The following is a 21,166-nucleotide window of genomic DNA, read 5'->3' as shown; positions in this document are numbered from 1 at the left end:
CCTCTGTCCTTTATTTCTGCCTCCCGAGACAGTGATCCCCTTCAAGATTTAGCTCCTCACGGAGGGGTCAAGAGGCATAAGGGAATACCTTATTGCCTTACTGAGGGGCAATTTTGTCTTGGTAGCGCTAGCTAATTTTTCTTAGTTCTCATATGTATATGTACGAGGCACTTTGCTAGCATTTTACATATGCTATTTCATTCAAGCTACAACTCTATGAAGTGGGAGAATCTGAGGTCCAGAGAGGGTAATTTATTTGCCTAAGCTCACACAACTTAAAAGTGGTGGAGCTGAGATTTGAATTCATTTGTTTATTCATTCAGTCGACAAATGTTTATTAGCCCCTACTATGGAGCAGACGCTCTACTAGGTGCTGGGGATACAACTGTGAACAAGGCAGATTTCTGCCCACATGGAGTTGACACGCTAGTGGGAGAACAGAAAACAGGAAAGTAGGTAAGTTTCCAACAGCTATAAGTTCTATGAAGAAAATAAAACACCTAAACCCAGGCATATTGTCCCCAGAGCCTATGCTTGAAACTACTGCTCCTCATTCTCTTGGGGAAAATTATGAGGGAGAGGGATAGCATTCACTCTGCCACAATCCCTCCCTTCTCCCTCTACTCATTAGAGTTAATGATCTATTTGAATAGTATGTACAGAAGTATGTAGCGATCTGAGTTGGACACACAGGAATTTCCCTAAGTGGTTATTTCACATTTATATCCTGTCAGACAAGCTTATAATCAGTGGATAGATCAGATCTTTTCCTCTCTTCCTTTTTCCCTTTCTTCCTCTCTCTCACTCACTTCTTTTTTTTTTTTTTTTTTGCAGTACGCGGGCCTCTCACTGTTGTGCCCTCTCCCGTCGCGGAGCACAGGCTCCGGACGCGCAGGATCAGCGGCCATGGCTCACGGGCCCAGCCGCTCCGCGGCATGTGGGATCTTCCCGGACCGGGGCACGAACCCGTGTCCCCTGCATCGGCAGGTGGACTCTCAACCACTGCGCCACCAGGGAAGCCCGGTAAGCCTTTTTAATAGCATAGCTTTCTCAAGGAGCTTAACCTAACTCAAAAGGGTTTCCTCTAAGTCCCATCATTCTGAATCAATGGCATCCAATAGAGCTTTTTAGGATGATGAAAATATTCTATATATCTACACTGTCCAACTTGGTAGTCCTTAACTATGCATTCATTGAGCACTTGAAGTGTGCTTGGTGTAATTGAGGAAATGAATTTTCAGTTTTATTTCTTTTTAATTAATTTAAATTTAAATAGCCACATGTGATTAGTGGAAATTATATTGAAAGGTGCAGCTATCAAAAGCTGCAAAGTTCACGGCTCCTTTCACCACTTGGATGGGAGAAAGAGGTTACTGCATGTGTGGCATTTGTGATATCCAAGGCCAAATAGCTTCAGAGAAAATACATGTTTCTCAAGCCTGATAGGATGGGGAATATTCAGTCAATCAGATCAGAAAGCAGGAAGAATATACTAATTTGAGTAAGCAAAATGCAAAGGAAGAAAAAGCACACAGGGTTTCTGGAACAAGAAAGCAATTTAAAGATAAGTCTAGCAAGTATGATTAGATCAGACTGCAGGGGATCTCGAATGCCATGCCTAGAAGTTTAGACTATTTGAGAGTGTTGAAGTATGTGAGTGTGTACATCGTCCAGGGAATACCCAACATACCATACAGTCAATGAGTTGCCCTGTGTTCTTGTTAGGTTCTGAGATGAAATTAAATGTCTACTTTTACAGAGCTGTGTACTGAATGGATCTCCACTTCCCTCTTTAAGCTTCACGATGTCCGGTTTCATTTGGATGTCTCTCTGAAAAGTTGTCATGGCTGTAGAGGAAAGCGTTGTGATAAGTGACCTCTGAGGTCCTTTCTGGTGCTGAGATTCTGATTCTGTTATGAGCCGTGCGGTCTTTTCTGTAAGATATGCTGGGATCTTAGCACTGTGGGCTTATAGGGGAGACTAAAACATTGTGAATAAAAGGATCCAAACACAGGTATGAAACTGGGGTTGGGTGGCCTCCTTACAATGCTCAGCGATGGCATAGAAATGTTTGTGTGTTGAGTGGGGGAGAGGCAAAGACAGTCACAAGAATTTCTAGGCAATGTTCATGCTCAAACTTGAGCTCTGCACAGTCATTTCAATCTGAAATTAGCTCCCAGGGAGCATTTCTAGGGGAAGGGAGGGCAGAGGAGGCCAGGGAACGTTGGCAATGGGAGAATGGAGCTTGGAAAGAGGGAGGCAGAATGTCGAAGCCAGTGGGGCTGGAATTTGAGGCAGTGTGCCAGTTTCATCTGGAGAGCAGGAGAACCGAGCAGGAAAACCAGCAAAAAGCCCTCTCCTATGGACCAGGAAGCCCTGGCAGTGGATTGGGTATGAAGGTTTCTTGGGCAGGACTCAACATCCAATACACACCAAAGCAGTGTACTCATTGCACACCCCATCTTCTTGTAGGTCAGAACCTGTGGACCTGTTGGATGCCTCTATCTGCACTGGCTCAGCATTAGGCAGGGATGAGTCCTCAGGGTTAAAGCTCCTCTGTGGCTGGAATTGGGAAAATCAGGGAATGATGGATTTTGCAATAAACTAGAATTGGCCCAAAGATGTATCTAGTAGCCATTGCTACTGAACTTGAATCTGTGTTTCCGATACTGAAAAGAGAACTTTATGGCTAAAATTACAGTAATGTCATGAAAACCTAGGCAAGGTTGTAGAGGGAAAGCCCTTAATCAACAGAGCATGGGAACATTAAGTAACCTATGATTTGATCTTGGCCCCGCCGTTATTAGTCCTGTGAGCCTCGGTAGATTTGCCTGGAATCCTGACTCCGTGAGACCTGGCTTGATAATATGACATGCCAGTCACACATGTGTGCTCTCGAGTTGAATAGACGAGGGTCTACATCCTCACCATTTAACCAGCATGCGGCCTTGGGAAAGCTGTTTAATTTTTTAAGTCTCCGTTGCCTCTACCATTAAATGGAGGAAATAACAGTATTTACGTCACAAGATGGTTGTGAGAGGTAACTAAATAGTGTATGTACACAGTGCCTGTCCCAGCGTGTGTGTCCAGGGAGAACAAGCTATCTTTATTATTGGCTTCCCCAGAGCAGTTGATATACGCTGAGAAGTTGGCAGAGTCTTGGTCTTAGTTTTCATCAGGTCACCACGCATTCAGTGTGTGTGCTGAGCACCTCCTCTCTGTCAGAACTGTGCTAGGCTCTGCATCTGGAGATGAGTAAGATGAATTCCAAGGTGACTTCAAGGATAAAGAAGGCACGGCTTCTGCGCCCAAGGAGTTTGTAGGCTAGTGGGGGAGGGAGAGTCATAAGCCTACAGTCAAGCCATGTGTGACATGTTACAACTCAAGACTAGGCCCAGTGCCCAGAAGTCCAGAGGCTGTGAGGACATCTGATGAGCAGAGAAGGGGTGGCACTCTGGTCGGAGGGAAAGCTCAGTGGAGAGAAGCAGGGTCAAGGACAGTAAGACGTGAGGTGGTGATCCGGGGTCTCCTTTGTTTTGCGGTGGAAGACAATTAGTTGATTCCTCAGGCACAACCAAGAGAACAATCAGTCCCACCAAGACTGAAGCTTATTCTGAGCTTCTAGAACCCCAGTGGTGCAGCAGGAGATGGTGCCAGGAAGGGTTCTGGCCCTCTCTGCCAGGCCAACCTGTATGCCCCTCCCCTCCCCAGGTCTCTCCAAAAGATACTGCAACCACGGCCCTGCCCCTCCTCTCCATGCTGTCCCTCCTGTGCTGCCAGCCGCCCTCCCTGACCACAGGCATCGTGTATGCACAAAGGAGGCTGAAGAAGAAGAAAAGCTTCTGGGTCTCCCCACAGAGAATCAATGTGTGCAGGCAAATCAACCTCGTGTGCTTTGACAAAGTAGGAGCTAAACTTTCCAGGTTGGAGGTTAAAGATCTCTAGACACAGCCAAGCTGGGAAGCCTGTCTACCCCGGCACCCTCGTGGGACAGATGGGAACACGGAGGTCATGAAGGTCACACAGGGAGCTAGTGTGAGATCACATTCTAGAAGCCCGCTTTCCTGAGTCCTGAGGAAGTGGTTTAGCCATCACATCATGAATTTCTTCCCTGTCAAATTTAATATTTTCGTGCCTGTTTTGGGATTCAAAACCGTCTCTTACTGTAATAACTTTTCTGATTGACTACATTTTTTCAGGCAAAACTTATGAGGAACATTTCTTTCTTTTTTTTTTTTTTTTTTTTGCGGTACGCGGGCCTCTCACTGTCGTGGCCTCTCCCGTTGCGGAGCACAGGCTCCGGACGCGCAGGCTCAGCGGCCATGGCTCACGGGCCCGGCCGCTCCGCGGCCTGTGGGACCGGGGCACGAACCCGTGTCCTCTGCATCAGCAGGCGGACTCTCAACCACTGCGCCACCAGGGAAGCCCGTGAGGAACATTTCTGTTCCCCGAAGTTCTTTGTCCAGAGCTTAAGCGAGCATATTCCTTTCTCCTCCGCTGCTTCTTTTTAGGAAAGGGAGGGAGGGAGCTGCCACCCGTGTTTACCCACTCCGGCCCCTCTTTTCTCCTTTGCTTCGCAGGGTGTCAAGACTCAGGACTGGGGCAGGTTGCCTGTGCTTAGAGCCTGGAAAGGTGGCAGAAGGGGAGTATGTCCAGAGGAGGGGACAGCTGTTATCGGACAGGCCCCAGGACCCCTCTCCATGGCTCTCCCACGGGGGACCTGGTGGGGCTGTAGCATCAGCCGCCTCGGCTCGGGTAGCAGGTTTACCCACTCGAAGGCAGGGCACCTGGCCTGGTCCCTCCGTGTCTTCGGTTCATTTGTATGAGAATAATTGATCAAGGCCTTGCCACTTTTTCGTTAACCCTCATTGGCAGAGAGTGCCGTTAATGAGATGAGCTCTTGAGAAGCTCATGTATAGCTGAGGAAGCAGGTAAAAGGGATAGACGATGAAAATGCAGTGAAATGCGTGCTGAGGAGGGTGTGAGCCAAGCATTGGTGGGCAGTTACCTGTCACGGGTGGGAGGTCACCTCTGAGCTGTGGCTTTGGTTGTCAGACAGAATGGGCCCCATGGTGAGTAGCCCAGCAGCACAGGGATGCCAGAGCTGCAGCAGGCGGGGGGCAGGACCCTGGGTGGCGAGAACGTGGCTGTGTTTTGGGGATGCAGCTGGAGTGGAGGAACCCAATTGCTCAGGGCATGATGTGCTAAGCTAAGGAGTGGGGCCTGGTGGTGGAGGAGAATGGGAGCCCTTCTCATTTTTTAGGAAGATGGTGATATCTCTATAGGCATGTTTTATTTATTCCATATGGGGAATTGGTGAGAAAGGATGAAAGGGAGCTAAGACTGAGTCAGGAGGCTACCGTGGCACAATGGAAGAGATGGCTTCTAGTCCTAGACAAGGAGGGTGGGAATAGACAGCAGAATACAGGCTGGAGAGACGGTCCCCAGGTGGAAGTGGCATAGCTCTTACATTAGTTCAATTCTATTCTTTTCTAGTTTCCTTTGACAAAGAAGGTCCTGTGAGGTTAACTTAACAGTAGCTTCCTTTTAGATGCAGGGCCAAAGAACAGCCCCCAATAGGGATTCCTGTTACTTACCCAGCAGCCTCCCCAGTGTCTGAATATAGGAGGGAGATTTAGAAAATGCGTTCATTACTTATCTCTTTCTAACGCTAATTTTTTCAGAGGTGTTTCCGTCCCGTAGAAAGCTTTTCCCTTCACAACCTCATGTGCTCCTTTGCTAGGCTGTCTTAGGGATGCTCAACAGACGATGTGTCCAAACTCCGTATGTCATCTTATTGTGCAAAGGACTCTTGGTTGGGAATGGGCAAAATGAGAAACTAATCCTGAATTTGATACTAAGTTTCCATGTGACTTTTTAAGATAAGAAGGTTGAACTACAATGACCTCTGTTTCTTTCTAGCTTTAATATTATAAAACTCTGCCAACATGATGGTGAAATAAAGCCCTCCACAATTAATTGAATTTCCATCTAGTGTTATTTCAACTTAGAAGATATTCACCACTGGGCTTCTGAGTACATTTTTTCCCATATATTTCTAGTTTACGTTGGTTTGTTATAAGTTCCTTAAAGCAAGTTCTCTCTTCCTTTTCTATTCAATTCAGCCCAAGCCTGGGCTAGTATGTATGCTAAGTTTTCTTTTTCTATCTTATTCCCTTTAAAACAGCAACTATAATTTAGATTTTTTTTTCCATTTATGGCTAGTTTTATTGTATAAGGGTCATTTTCACATAGAGAAATAACATGGTCCCATATCTGTTTTGCTGCAGTATCATCTCTGTTTTCATGTTCAAGATATTGATGTTTAAAACATAATCTAATCATCAGAAAAACATTTCAGTTTGAATTAAGTTGCTAACTGTTTTTGAAATGGAACCACTCAAGAGCATTTGGAATCTAAACACACATGTTGGGGTCCTTATAAAATACAGGAGGGAAATGAAGCAGATAGTGTTTTATTTGTTGTTTTGTTTTGTTTTGCGGTTTTTGTTCTTGAAGGAATAACTTACACAAAGGCACGTTAGCTCTCCACGAAGTCCAAATGAATTAATGAAACAAACATTCCTTACTTCTTTAATCCAGAAGCCCAGTACGGACTTTGTCTCTCCACATGCTTTGCAGAATTCATTTAACATTTGTCATCTGGTGGAAGTCTCCAGATGGGCTGGATTCCGGTTCTTTCTCTCCAACCTACGGGCCCCTAGACCCTGGGGCTGCTCATTTGACCCCTAAGCTGAGAATGTCTCTACCCTATTTACTCAGTTGTAAGAAGTGAAAACATTGTAAGCACTTCACTGTAAAGCATGACGCTAATGCTATATGCTGTAATGATAAAAGATACCATTTGATAGAAAACTAGAAACTCCAGTGTCTTATACTGAGATGACCTTCAAGAAAAATAGTGTAAGAGACCTGGGTGTCAGTGTTGAAGAGGATATTCCCTAGTGCTTGGCAGTGCTCTGCTTGGCCTTGACAGTGCTGAGGCAGCGGTAACCACTTCCTTACTCTGACTGGGTGTTGAGCAGGCCTAATGCAATTGGCCTACTGAGTAAAGACACCGGGGTTTGTAGTTAATAACTGACTGTGAAGCAATGAGCAAATTAAAAGTGCTGTGATAGTACTCAGTTCCATTTTGCTTTCTCTGTTACATTATCTGTCAAATACTTTCACGTAGTACAGCAAATCAACTCTCTCAACCATTTTCCTCTTAATCTAACAGTAAAACCCATTCCTGGGCATTAATTAATATTTATTATTAGCACTTTACTTCCCTCTGTAGCCTTAAAGCGCTTTATCAACATTTCATTATCAATCTGGACAGTCACCATGTCTCCCATATTTTTAGGAAGATAGCTGTGAACCAGATGGCAGACTGGGAACTAAATAGTCTTGCAAAGAAAGAAAAAAATTCTGAGCTCTGGTTTAGAAAGACAGCAGGTGCCAACTGAAAAGTCAAACTCAAGCTGGTTCTTGTTGGATTTCTATCCACTAAACCTCTCTCATTCAGCAACAGCAACGGTCACAACAATAAACAAACAAAAACAAAACACTTGCATTTTGTACTATTTAATGACTAGACTCACCTAATTTTCAACACCGTCTTTTGGGAATCATTTGTCACATGCTGAATCTTTCTTTCAGGCGCTCTTCTCTGACTTAAAATTTGATGTTTACCGATAAGGGCTTGGCCAATATTTTATAATTAGTATAAATGGAGTATAACCTTTAAAAATTGTGAATTACTATATTATACATATGTAACTTATAGAATATTTTACATCAGCTATACTTCACTAAAAATAAAATATAAAATTTAATTTAAAAAGGAATCTTTGAACAAATGGAGAATACAAATTTTTAAAAATCTGTCTTGGAAGGAAAAAGAAAGCTAATGGAAAACTGAGTATCACATTTACTATGGATAAACACAATAATGAAAAAAATTTTAATCAAATAAACACATGTAATGTTAAATAAAAGGGCTCGGGACAACTAAATATACTGTAATTTCTTAGGAGCTTGAGTTTTGTGTAAATCATGATATAATTAAAAGCTCTAAATCTTCTGCTAAATTCTGCTAATTATCTTGTAGACTGGCACTCTTACAGAAGATGGACTGGACCTCTGGGGGACTGTTCCTACTGCTGACAACTGGTAGGCCCTTTAACGAAGATGGAGTGTGTGATTGGTGGGGCTACCCAGGTGACACTTCAATTCATCCTTCTTGTGTTGAGGGATGAATCTCACATAAAAATATACATAATAATTGGCTGGTACCAGCTCCCCATTAGTCTAACGTGCTAAATTAAATGAGTTCTAAGTTCAGAATCAGACGGGGAAAGCAGGTCTTCAAACTCCACATGAAAACTGGAATAGAATAAAGTGGATGATTAGGTAGTTGAATGAATAAAACAAAAAAGCAAAGAGTGAAATCAGGACTATGCTTAATTAAAAACCACACAGACTTCCTGGGTGGCTTGTGAGGTAGGAAATCCAGAAAGGAAAACCTCCATCTCCCCCCATCATGGAGTTCACACTCTAGTTGGATAAAAGTTGCAAATGCACCCACCTTCAATGTACTACACAGGCCAGGAAAAGAATTATGATTAAGGTACAGATATCACGATACAGAAGAAGACATAATAAAGATTGCTTGATAAAAAAGACAAAAAACCACATTTCTGATTTTTATAATAACATAGTGGATAAAAGGTAGGAATTCATTTTGAAAATGAATGGATCAAGGAATACCACCTGAAGGAGACAGCATTTGAGATAGGTTTTGAAGGGGGAATGGCTAGAATTTTTACAGACATGGTTTAAAAACTGGCACTCGGGAGCGGAGAGGGCAATCACATAGACACTACCCTAGAACAGAGCTAGAGACAGGAGAGACTGCCCATCTTCACAGAGTGCCCCCGAGCTCCGTTTCTTGCAGGGCTGGGACCTGCCTTCTCAGTCAGAGTGGAGATACCTCTGCTCTTAAGCTCTGGGTACCCCACCTGGGCTCCAAACTCTGGCTGAGGCTCCTGTTATTGAAGGAGTCATGCAGGCGTTCTCCAGGATGGTGACGGGACTGGGTTCAGCACTGGCACAAGAGAACAGCAGTCAGGCAGTGTGACGTTGCAGAAGATACCTGGGTTCTAGCCCTATTCATGTGTCTCTGCTTCTGGCTGCTCCGATGCCCAGGCCAGGCCTTTGTCCAGACAGGTAGGGCCTCTACTGGCCAGAGCAGTGAAAGGGGAAAGGGATGTTTGCAGTTTCCACTCCTTCTCTCCCTCCCTTGCCACTGGTACTCTGAAAGTTTGGGGGAAGTAGAAACCACTAGAAACAATTATTATTCAGCTCTAAGATGGGAGGAGAGAAGGTAAGGCAAGCCAGTCTGCTGTCAAATACAGGCGAAGGCCAAAGGGCCAATTAGTGAGAACTATTTGAGCCCATGCCTGCTTTTACTTGAAGAAGAAAGGAGCCAGCAGGCAGGCTTCCTTTCCATTCCTGCTACCCCATTGGCCTGGAGACTTCTTGCCTGGGTTGGGTGGCTTTGCAGAAGCAACTTTGCAGTTCACAGATGTCAGCTCTGAGCCTTCCCACAATGTGCCTTCCTGCAACACTGCCACCTTGTGGGCTGGCGGCAGGCAACCTGACAAAAGCCCCTGTGATTATACCCAAGTACTCTACTCGGAATTTATCGTACAGGGCATGGGGAGCTATTGAAGCTTTTGAGCATAGGGGTTAGGTATTATTGAAGCTTATGTTAATAAGATTTTAAGGGTCAGGGTGTGCAAAATGATTTTGTTGAAGATCTTAACTTACTAATGATCTTCTCTACCAGTTTCCAGGAAGTCCACAGCTTTGCCTCGGGCAAGGCTCTGCCCTGGGGCCCACTGTGTGTGGCCATGGCCAGCTGCCACTCTCTGATCCTTCTCGACAGGACCATCCAGGGAGATCCACTGGACCTCAAAATGTTTGAGGTCACAGCTTGAGTAAGGTGATTATTTCTTGGCTCTACTGAATGAGGAAAACTGGAAGAAATACTTACCAGGAGTTCCAAGGCATTTCTAACTTTGGTTGAAACCCAGAGAAGATTCATAACAATATGTGAATGAGGGTCTGATCCTACCTGAATTTCCCAGTCCCTGCTCCAAGACTCTATTAACTAGTGCAACATGAGCTAGGGTTCCATGATCAAATAAATTTGAGAACTGCTGTTCAAACAAAGTTAAGTTGATTTCTTTAGGATTTCTTTAATATAGTGTGGTGCATTGTGAATATTCAAGAGGGAATATAATACGCAACATTTACTAAACCTATTTCACCACAGAAAACCTTGACAGGCCAAAACATGGTACAAAACACTCTTGGAAAAACACTAGTCTAAAGCAGTACCGTTAATGCAGTAGCCACTAGCCATGCTGGCTATTGAACACATGAACTGTGGGTATGCATCTAAGGAGGTGGATTTTAAATTTTATTTATTTTAACTAATTTAAATTTAAATAGCCACAAGTGGCTCGTAGCTACTGTACTAGACAGTATAGGTCTCAAAACCAGAATGGAGGTCCCTCAATCCAATGGGTTCGGTTTCCTGAGGTGAATGTAGGTGACAGCTGAAGGTTATAAGACTCCCCCCTGGTGACTGTCATGACACAGTGGGAAAACCTCTTGATTCCGCCACTCTCTAGATGCAAGACCCCAAATCCAGAACAAGCTTCTGAGTCATGACCTCATCTGCGCATTTGGATAATAATGCCTCAGTCAGGAGCACGTTGAGACTGTGAGCCTGAAGGGGCGGCATGCATTGTAAAGTGCCCAAACCATGGAGAGTATTCATTCATTCATTAGTTAGTTAATTAACTACATTGTTCTGCCCTCCAAAAAAATGTTCTAAAGCTACTTATAGTGACACACAAAATACAGGACAGCATTTAAACAGAGTTGTAAAGGAATGAAAACAGATGACTGTACAGACATGGAGAACACCTCACAAAGAGGCTAACTCAAAGATTTATTGTAGGAAAATTGTAGCTTTCTAGAGGCCAAAGTAATAAAAGGCCAAACCTGGTAAACAGGGAAATTTCTGGTATCAGTAAATTCAAAAGAGAGCATTTGCTGTGGAGAAATGCTTGATATTGTCGTCTGAAAAAAAATTCACAACCTAAAAGTCGAGAGTTATATTTTATGTGGCAGACAAAACTGAGGACTTAAGCCCAGGGCACAGCATCTCAGATAATTCTGACGGACTACAAGAGGCAAGTTGGGCGGGGAGAGGGAGCCAGGATACGTAGGAGTTTTTGCAACAAAGACCAGGTAGTCAAATCAAAAGATTACTGTTAATTAAAGGCAACAAGATATCTCAAGTTAAGGAATTCAGCACTTTTCTATGTATGGGAAAATGCAAGAGTCTGGGCTCACTGAAATCATTCCTTTGATATGCACCTCAGCTCTCTGGGGCCAGCATCCTGTGTTTTCTCATCCTGAGTCTCCTCAGGGTGCACTGTCAGGGGTGCCTGCAGAGGCTGAATGCTAGATGGCAGGCATCCTATTTCTATCCCGAGTTCCCTGAGGGCTCACCATCTAGGCAGCTGTAATGTGCTGGCTTGATGGTTCCAATGTCCTTTGTTTGCTGATATGGCAGGAAATATTTTTATTCACAATATAAGGGCAAGACTAAAATCACTTTTCTGGATCTTAATGGAGAGGAATCAGTGTAATTTTTATAAGCAAGGTCCTTACCAGCATCATTGGTGCTGACACAGTGAGGAGTTGCACATGGTCATTATTGCTGTATGTGACTTTGATCCTGGTTCTAACAGTGCCCCCTTCTCCAATGGAGGAGGCTTGATCTCTTTGTACAAATGACATACAAGTTGGGGTCTTATGTGAGGACATAAATCTATAGTATTAGGTCTGTAAGTACTGTCTTTAAGACCAGTTATATCCACCCCAAGCAAAGAAAGTGCAAATTGTTCATTGAGTTTAAAGCTGGATGAGAAAGAGTCTCTAGTTAAATATCTTTTGGTAGTTCCTTTCACTAAGCGTAACGGGGAGGGAAAATGTCCTTACAGACTCTAAGAATATTAGCACTAGAAGGGATGTCATGATATTTTTCAGAAGAAATTGAGATCTGCAGAAATGAAGTGATATCCCCAAGGTTGAACAAGTAAGTGATAGAGCGGAAACCAGATGTTGTCTCCTATTTTCTGACTTGTGCTATTTATATATCTGACTGCCTTTACCATATTTTAGCTTAACATTGGTTTCTCAGATGGTATAACTTATACTGTTGTAACACCCAAAGAATACAAATTATTTTCAAATATGCTTTCTAATTTGCTAGCAGCTAACTTGTAACTCTCTAGCTAATGAATTAAGCTAGTAGCATAGATAGAGCATAAGAAATAGTATCGTGTTTATCTCAAGACTCAACCCTCTGTCATCTGAGAGCTAGTGTGCTCAGGTATATTGGAGAGTAGATCTCCACTTCAACCCTCATCCATTTACAAGACATGCCTTTTAGGAAGAGCCAATGGGCTGTAGTTAGCACTTCCTCCACCAATTACTACTTAAAATGTAGTCACAATAATTCTGGCTTTTTGACATTTTACAATAAGGTCCTTAATATAAATCAACACAACAGAAATTTGACAATGATGGTATTAAGATAATTGGCCTACAAGAGAAAATACATGAAAAGGGTTTTGAAGAGATTAAAGTGCTATTTAGATATTTATTAGAGAGATATTTCTTTCTTATTATTTTTCTCTAAGGAATCTTATGAATGTTTTCATTTTAAAACAGGTAACGGAAGATTGCAATGTAGACTACTGCAAATTTGGGATATCAGTTTCCAACATAATAATAAAACCAGGACCAAAAGCCAGTTGGGTATGATTTGCTTTTTTTAAATTATATAAATATTCCCCCTTAAAACTGGTGAAATTCCCCTGTCTTTTACATATTTTTATATTCCTATTATTTTGTCTTATCCTAACAGTATCCATGGTCAGTTTGCTCATTCCTTCATTCCTGAATTTATCCATTAATTTATTCAACAAACACTCATGAGGTACCTATGTATGCTCGAGCACTGTGCTAAGTGCTAAGGCATAAAATGACTTCAAAACTAGACATGCTGGGAGGGACCTTCAAGATGGCGGAGAAGTAAGACATGGAGATCACCTTCTTCCCCACAAATACATCAAAAATATATCTACATGTGGAACAACTCCTACAGAACATCTACTGAATGCTGGCAGAAGACCTCAGATTTCCCAAAAGGCAAGAAATTCCCCACGTACCTGGGTAGGGCAAAAGAAAAAAACAGAGACAAAAGAATAGGGATGGGAGCTGCATCTCTGGGAGGGAGCTGTGAAGGAGGAAAAGTTTCCACACACTAGGAAGCCCCTTCACTGGCGGGGACAGGGGATGGCCGGGGGGAAGCTTCGGAGCCATGGAAGAGAGCGCAGCAACAGGGGTGCAGAGGGCAAAGTGGAGAGATTCCCGCACAGAGGATCAGGGCCGACCGGCACTCACCAGCCCGAGAGGCTTGTCTGCTCACCCGCCGGGGCCAGCGGGGCTGAGAGCTGAGGCTCGGGCTTCGGAGGTCAAATCCCAGGGAGAAGACTGGGGTTGGCGGCGTGAACACAGCCTGAAGGGGGCTAGTGCGCCACAGCTAGCTGGGAGGGAGTCCGGGAGAGTCTGGACCTGCCTAAGAGGCAAGAGACCATTGTTTCAGGGTGCGCAGGGAGAGGGGATTCAGAGCACTGCCTAAACCAACTCCAGAGAAGGGCACGAGCCGTGGCTGTCAGCGTGGACACCAGAGACAGGCATTAAACGCTAAGGCTGCTGCTGCCACCACCAAGAAGCCTGTGTGCAAGCGCATGTCACTATCCACACACACCCTCCCCAACCCGGGAGGCTGTGCAGCCCGCTACTGCCAGGGTCCCGTGATCCAGGGACAACTTCCCAGGGAGAGCACGCGGCACGCCTCAGGCTGTTGCCAACATCATGCTGGCCTCTGCTGACACAGGCTCACCCTGCATTCCAATTATAACTACCGTTCCCTTCCCTCCCCTCTGGCCTGAGTAAGCCAGAGCCCCCTAATCAGCCGCTGCTTTAACCCCATCCTGTCTGGGAGGGAACAGATGCCTGAGGGCAACCTACACGAAGAGGTGGGGCCAAAACCAAAGTTGAACTCCAGGAGCTGTGTGGACAAAGCAGACAAAGGGAAATTTCTCTGTGCAGCCCCAGAAGCAGCGGATTAAATCCCCACAATCAACTTGATGTACCCTGCATCTGTGGAATACCTGAATAGACAACGAATCATCCCAAAATTGAGGTGGTGGATTTTGGGAGCAGCTGTAGACTTAAGGTTTGCAGTCTGCAACTGACCTGTTCCTGATTTTTACGTTTATCTTAGTATAGTTTTTAGCACTTGTTATCATTGGTGGTTTTGTTTATTGGTTTGGTTGCTCTCTTCTTTTAATTAAATATTATTACTTTTTAATTTTTTTATTTTAATATTTTTTTTTATTTATTATTTTTTTAAATTTTTTTCTCCTTTTTGTTTGGAGCCATGTGGCTGATAGGGTCTTGGTGCTCTGGCCTGGTGTCAGGCCTGAGCCTCTGAGGTGGGAGAGCCAAGTTCAGAATCTGGACTACCAGAGACATCCCAGCCCCATGTAATATCAATTGGCGAAAGCTCTCCCTGAGATCTCCGTCTCAATGCTAAGACCCAGCTCCACCCAACGGCCAGCAACCTCCAGTGCTAGACGCCCCAAGCCAAACAACTAGCAAGACAGGAACACGACCCCACCCATTAGCAGAGAGGCTACCTAAGGTATTACTAACTTCACAGATACCCCAAAACACACCACCGGACACGGTCCTGCCCACGAGAAAGACAAGATCCAGCCTCATCCACCAGAACACAGGCACCAGTCCCCTCCACCAGGAAGCCTACACCACCCACTGAACCAACCTTACCCACTGGGGGCACACACCAAAAACAATGGGAACTATGAACCTGCAGCCTGTGAAAAGGAGACCCAAACACAGTAAGCTAAGCAAAATGAGAAGACAGAGAAATATGCAGCAGATGAGGAAGCAAGGTAAAAACCCACCAGACCAAACAAATAAAGAGGACATAGGAAGTCTACCTGAAAAGAATTCAGAGAAATGATAGTAAAGATGATCCAAAATCTTGGAAATAGAATGGAGAAAATATAAGAAACGCTTAACAAGGGCCTAGAAGAAATAAAGAGCACACAAACAATGATGAACACCACAATAAATGAAATTAAAAATTATCTAGAAGGAATCAATAGCAGAATAAATGAAGCAGAAGAACAGATAAGTGACCTGGAAGATAAATAGTGGAAATAATTACCACACAGCAGAATGAAGAAAAAAGAATAAAAAGAATTGAGGGCAGTCTCAGAGACCTCTGGGACAACATTAAACACACCAACATTCAAATTATAGGGGTCCCAGAAGAAGAAGAGAAAAAGAAAGGGTCTGAAAAAATATTTGAAGAGATTATAGTTGAAAACTTCCCTAACATGGAAAAAGAAATAGTCAAGTCCAGGAAGCACAGAGAGTCCCATACAGGTTAAATCCAAGGAGAAACACTCCAAGACACATATTAATCAAACTATCAAATATTAGATACAAAGAAAAAATATTAAAAGCAGCAAGGGAAAAACAACAAATAACACACAAGAGAATCCCCATGAGGTTAACAGCTGATCTTTTAGCAGAAACTCTGCAAGCCAGAAGGGAGTGGCAGGACATATTTAAAGTGATGAAAGGGAAAAACCTACAACCAAGATTACTCTACCAAGCAAGGACCTCATTCAGATTTGGTGGAGAAATTAAAACCTTTACAGACAAGCAAAAGCTAAGAGAATTCAGCACCACCAAACGAGTTTTACAACAAATGCTAAAGGAACTTCTCTAGGCAGGAAACGCAAGAGAAGGAAAAGACCTACAAAAACAAACTCAAAACAATTAAGAAAATGGTAATAGGAACATACATATAGATAATTACCTTAAATGTAAATGGATTAAATGCTCCAAACAAAAGATAGACTGGCTAAATGGATACAAAAACATGACCCCGTATATATGCTGTCTACAAGAGACCCACTTCAGACCTAGGGACACATACAGACTGAAAGTAAGGGGATGGAAAAAGATATTCCATGCAAATGGAAATCAAAAGAAAGCTGGAGTAGCAATTCTCATATCAGAAAAAAAGAGACTTTAAAATAAAGACTATTACATGAGACAAAGAAGGACACTACATAATGATCAAGGGATCAATCCAAGAAGAAGATATAACAATTTTAAATATTTATGCATCCAACATAGGGAACCTCAATACATAAGGCAAATGCTAACAGCCATAAAAGGGGAAGTTGACAGTAACAGAATAACAATAGGGGACTTTAACAACCACTTTCAGCAATGTACAGGTCATCCAAAATGAAAATAAATAAGGAAACACAAGCTTTAAATGACACATTAAACCAGATGGACTTGATATATACAGGACATTCCATCCATAACAACAGAATACACTTTCTTCTCAAGTGCTCATGGAACATTCTCCAGGGTGGGTCATATCTTGGGTCACAAATCAAGCCTTGGTAAATTTAAGAAAATTGGAATCGTACCAAGTACCTTTTTCAACCACAAAACTATGAGACTAGTTATCAATGATAAGAAAAGAAAAACTGTAAAAAGTACAAACACATGGAGGCTAAACAGTATGTTACTAAATAACCAAGAGATCCCTGAAGAAATAAAACAGGAAATAAAAAAAAATCTAGAAACAAATGACAATGAAAACACGATGACGCAAAACCTATGGGATGCAGCAAAAGCAGTTCTAAGAGGGAAGTTTATAACAATACAATCCTACTTCAAGAAACAACAAACATCTCAAATAAACAACCTAACCTTGCACCTAAAGCAATTAGAGAAAGAAGAACAAAAAACCCCCCAAAGTTAGCAGAAGGAAAGAAATCATAAAGATCACATCAGAAATAAATGAAAAAGAAATGAAGGAAACAATAGCAAAGATCTATAAAACTAAAAGCCGGGGCAGACACCAAAAACAATGGGAACTTGTTCTTTGAGAAGATAAACAAAATTGATAAACCATTAGCCAGACTCATCAAGTAAAAAAAGGAGAAGGCTCAAATCAACAGAATTAGAAATGAAAAAGGAGAAGTAACAACTGACCCTGCAGATATACAAAGGTTCATGAGAGATTACTACAAACAACTATATGCCAAAAAAATGGACAACCTGGAAGAAATGGACAAATTCTTAAAAAACACAACCTTCTGAGGCTGAACCAGGAAGAAATAGAAAATATAAACAGACCAATCACGAGCACTGAAATTGACACTGTGATTAAAAATCTTCCAACAAACAAAAGCCCAGGAGCAGTTGGCTTCACAGGCGAATTCTATCAAACAAAGCTCTTAGAGAAGAGCTAACACCTATCCTTCTCAAACTCTTCCAAAATATAGCAGAGGGAGGAACACTCCCAAATTCATTCTATGAGCCCACCATCACCCTGATACCAAAAACAGACAAAGATACCACATAAAAAGAAAACTACAGGCCAATATCACTGATGAACATAGATTCAAAAATCCTGAAGAAACTACTAGCAAACAGAATACAACAGTACATTAAAAGGATCATACACTATGATCAAGTAGGGTTTATCCCAGGAATGAAAGGTCTTCAATATACACAAATCAATCAATGTGATAAACCATATTAACAAACTGAAGGAGAAAAACATATGATAATCTCAATAGATGCAGAAAAATCTTTCAACAAAATTCAACACCCATTTATGACAAAAACTCTCCAGAAAGTAGGCATACAGGGAAGCTACCTCAACATAATAAAGTCCATAAATGACAAACCCACAGCCAACATCGTTCTCAATGGTGAAAAATGGAAACAATTTCCTCTAAGATCAGGAACAAGACAAGGTTGCCCACTCTCCGCATTATTATTCCACTTAGTTTTGGAACTTTTGGTCACAGCAGTCAGAGAAGAAAAAGAAGCAAAAGGAATCCAAATCAGAAAAGAAGAAGTAAAACTCTCACTGTTTGCAGATGACATGGTATTATACATGGAGAATCCAAAAGATGCTACCAGAAAACTACTAGAGCTAATCAATGAATCTGGTAAAGTAGTAGGATACAAAATTAATGCACAGAAATCTCTGACATTCCTATACACTAATGATGAAAAATATGAAAGAGAAATTAAGGAAACACTCTCATTTGCCATTGCAACAAAAAGAATAAAATACCTAAGAATAAGCCTACCTAAGGAGAAAAAAGACCTGTATGCAGAAAACTATGACACTGATGAAAGAAATTAAAGATACAAACAGATGGAGAGATTTACCATGTTCTTGGATTAGAAGAATCAACATCATGAAAATGACTATACTACCCAAAGCAATCTACAGATTCAATGCAGTTCCTATCAAACTACCAATGGCATTTTTCACAGAACTAGAACAAAAAATTTCACAATTTGTATGGATACACAAAAGACCCCAAATAGCCAAAGCAATCCTGAGAAAGAAAAACGGAGCTGGAGGAATCAGGCTCCCTGACTTCAGACTATACTCAAAGCTACAGTAATCAAGACACTATGGTACTGGCACAAAAACAGAAATATAGATGAGTGGAACAGGATAGAAAGCCCAGAGAAAAACCCACACACATATGGTCACCTTATCTTTGATAAAGGAGGCAAGAATATACAATGGAGAAATGACAGCCTCTTCAATAAGTAGTGCTGGGAAAACTGGACAGCTACATGTAAAATCATGAAATTACAACACTTCCTAACACCATACACAAAGATAAACTCAAAATGGATTAAAGACCTAATTATAAGATCGGACACTGTAAAAATCTTAGGGAAAACATAGGAAGAACACTCTTTGACATAAATCACAACAAGATCCTTTTTGACCCACCTCCTAGAGAAATGGAAATAAAAACAAAAATAATCAAATGGGACCTAATGAAACTTAAAAGCTTTTGCACAGCAAAGGAAACCATAAACAAAACAAAAAGCCAACCCTCAGAATGGGAGAAAATATTTGCAAATGAAGCAACTGACAACGGATTAATCTCCAAAATATACAAGCAGCTCATGCAGCTCAATATCAAAAAAAATAAACAACCTAATCCAAAAATGAGCAAAAGACCTAAATAGACATTTCTCCAAAGAAGATATACAGATTTCCAACAAACACATGAAAGGATGCTCAACATCACTAATCATTAGAGAAAGGTAAGTCAAAACTACAAGGAGGTATCACCTCACACTGCTCAGAATGACTATCATCAAAAAGTCGACAAACAATAAATGCTGGAGAGGATGTGGAGAAAAGGGAACCCTCTTACACTGTTGGTAGCAATTTAAATTGATACAGCCACTGTGGAGAACAGTATGGAGGTTCCTTAAAAAACTAAAACTAGAACTACCATATGACCCAGTTATCCCACTACTGGGCATATATCCTGAGAAAACCATAATTCAAAAAATGTTCATTGCAACACTCTTTACAATATCCAGGACATGGAAGCAACCTAAGTGTCCATCGACAGATGAATGGATAAAGAAGATGTGGCATATATATACAATGGAATATTACTCAGCCATAAAAAGAAATGAAATTGAGTTATTTGTAGTGAAGTGGATGGACCTAGAGTCTGTCACTCAGAGTGCAGTAAGTCAGAAAGAGAAAAGCAAATACTGTATGCTAACACATATATATGGAATCTAAGAAAAGAAAAAAGGTTCTGATGAACCTAGGGACAGGACAGGAATAAAGATGCAGATGTAGAGAATGGATTTGAGTACACGTGGAGGGAGAAGGGTAAGCTGGGACGAAGTGAGAGAGTGGCATGGACATATATACACTACCAAATGTAAAATAGATTGCTAGTGGGAAGCAGCCGCATAGCACAGGGAGATCAGCTTGGTGCTTTGTGTCCACCTAGAGGGGTGGGATAGGGAGGGTGGGAGGAAGACACAAGAGGGAGGGGATCTGGTGATACATGCATACGTATAGCTGATTCACTCTGTTATACAGCAGAAACTAACACACCATTGTAAAGCAATTATACTCCAATAAAGATGTTTAAAAGAAAAAAAAGGAAAGAAAATAGAAAAAGAGAAATGCAAAAAAAAAAAAGAAAGCTAGACATGTTGGGCTCTGTGCTGGAAGAATATGTGGACTGATAGAAAAATCAATATAGGTGCAAATAAATGCAGTATAATGTGCCAAGTGCTATAATAAAGGCTGAAGAAAGAACAGCGAGAGTCCAGAGGTGGGAGTAAATACTGTTTTTAGGAGAGAAGTACCACAGAGGTGGTGCCCTGCAAACTTGGTCTGGAAGATGACTCAGATTCCTCCAAGCAGCCAAGGGGAAGGGCCTTGCAGACCAGACAACTTGATGAGAGAATCGCCTTAGACGCAGCTAGAAAAATATCAACGTTGTGACAACGTACGACTTGGAAGCCATCGCCATCTTTCGACAGTTTCCATTTTCCTGCAGCCTGCAGAGGATGCCTGTGGTCATTCAGCTGGAGGGGAGGATTATTTTTGTGTCTATATGAAAGGTGCCCCGGAGATGCTGGCTAGGTTCTGCAGATCTGAAACAGGTACTAACTGACACTTATCTCTTTCAGGAGGCAAAAATATTTTAAAAGCTCAAACACACAGAGCAAACCAACCTAAATCAATGAATGTGGAGGTGGTTATTTTCTCGGTAAGTGGGAAGTGGGCTCAGTAGATCTGCTAAGGCAGAGGTGGTAACTTAAAAGCAGAGAAGCAGTGAGTAAATGTCAGCCAGAAAAGCCCAACCACAATGGGGCATCAGAGAGGGAGGTGTGAAGCAAGCCTCAGAAGCCAGAACAGGGCGCTACAGCGGGGTCAGAGGACCAGGGAGGGTGAGAATGAGGAGTGTTAAAAGGAACCAAAGAGACAGGTCTGAACCCTAGATTAATTCTGCAGACAGGGATGCTCTGTCACCTCCTGGGGGCTGGCATCACTTATGGGGTCTTAGACAGATCAATGAGAGGAGAA

General features: G+C 42.3%; 1 protein-coding gene across 1 annotated transcript in view; it reads left to right on the top strand.

Moving 5' to 3' along the window:
- ATP13A5 (ATPase 13A5) overlaps nucleotides 1–21,166 on the top strand; it is a 101,317-nt gene that overhangs the window by 38,646 nt on the left and 41,505 nt on the right. The window contains 7 exon segments of the mRNA XM_049709850.1: nucleotides 3,712–3,903; nucleotides 8,114–8,175; nucleotides 9,854–10,004; nucleotides 12,820–12,906; nucleotides 15,619–15,624; nucleotides 20,593–20,665; nucleotides 20,668–20,742. Of these exon segments, the coding sequence (XP_049565807.1) occupies nucleotides 3,712–3,903; nucleotides 8,114–8,175; nucleotides 9,854–10,004; nucleotides 12,820–12,906; nucleotides 15,619–15,624; nucleotides 20,593–20,665; nucleotides 20,668–20,742 (646 nt within the window).

Source organism: Orcinus orca, chromosome 5, assembly GCF_937001465.1.
Source record: "Orcinus orca chromosome 5, mOrcOrc1.1, whole genome shotgun sequence".
Taxonomy (NCBI): Eukaryota; Metazoa; Chordata; class Mammalia; order Artiodactyla; family Delphinidae; genus Orcinus; species Orcinus orca.
The sequence above is the reverse complement of the archived record's forward strand: the minus strand, read 5'-3'. Positions and strand labels throughout refer to the sequence as shown.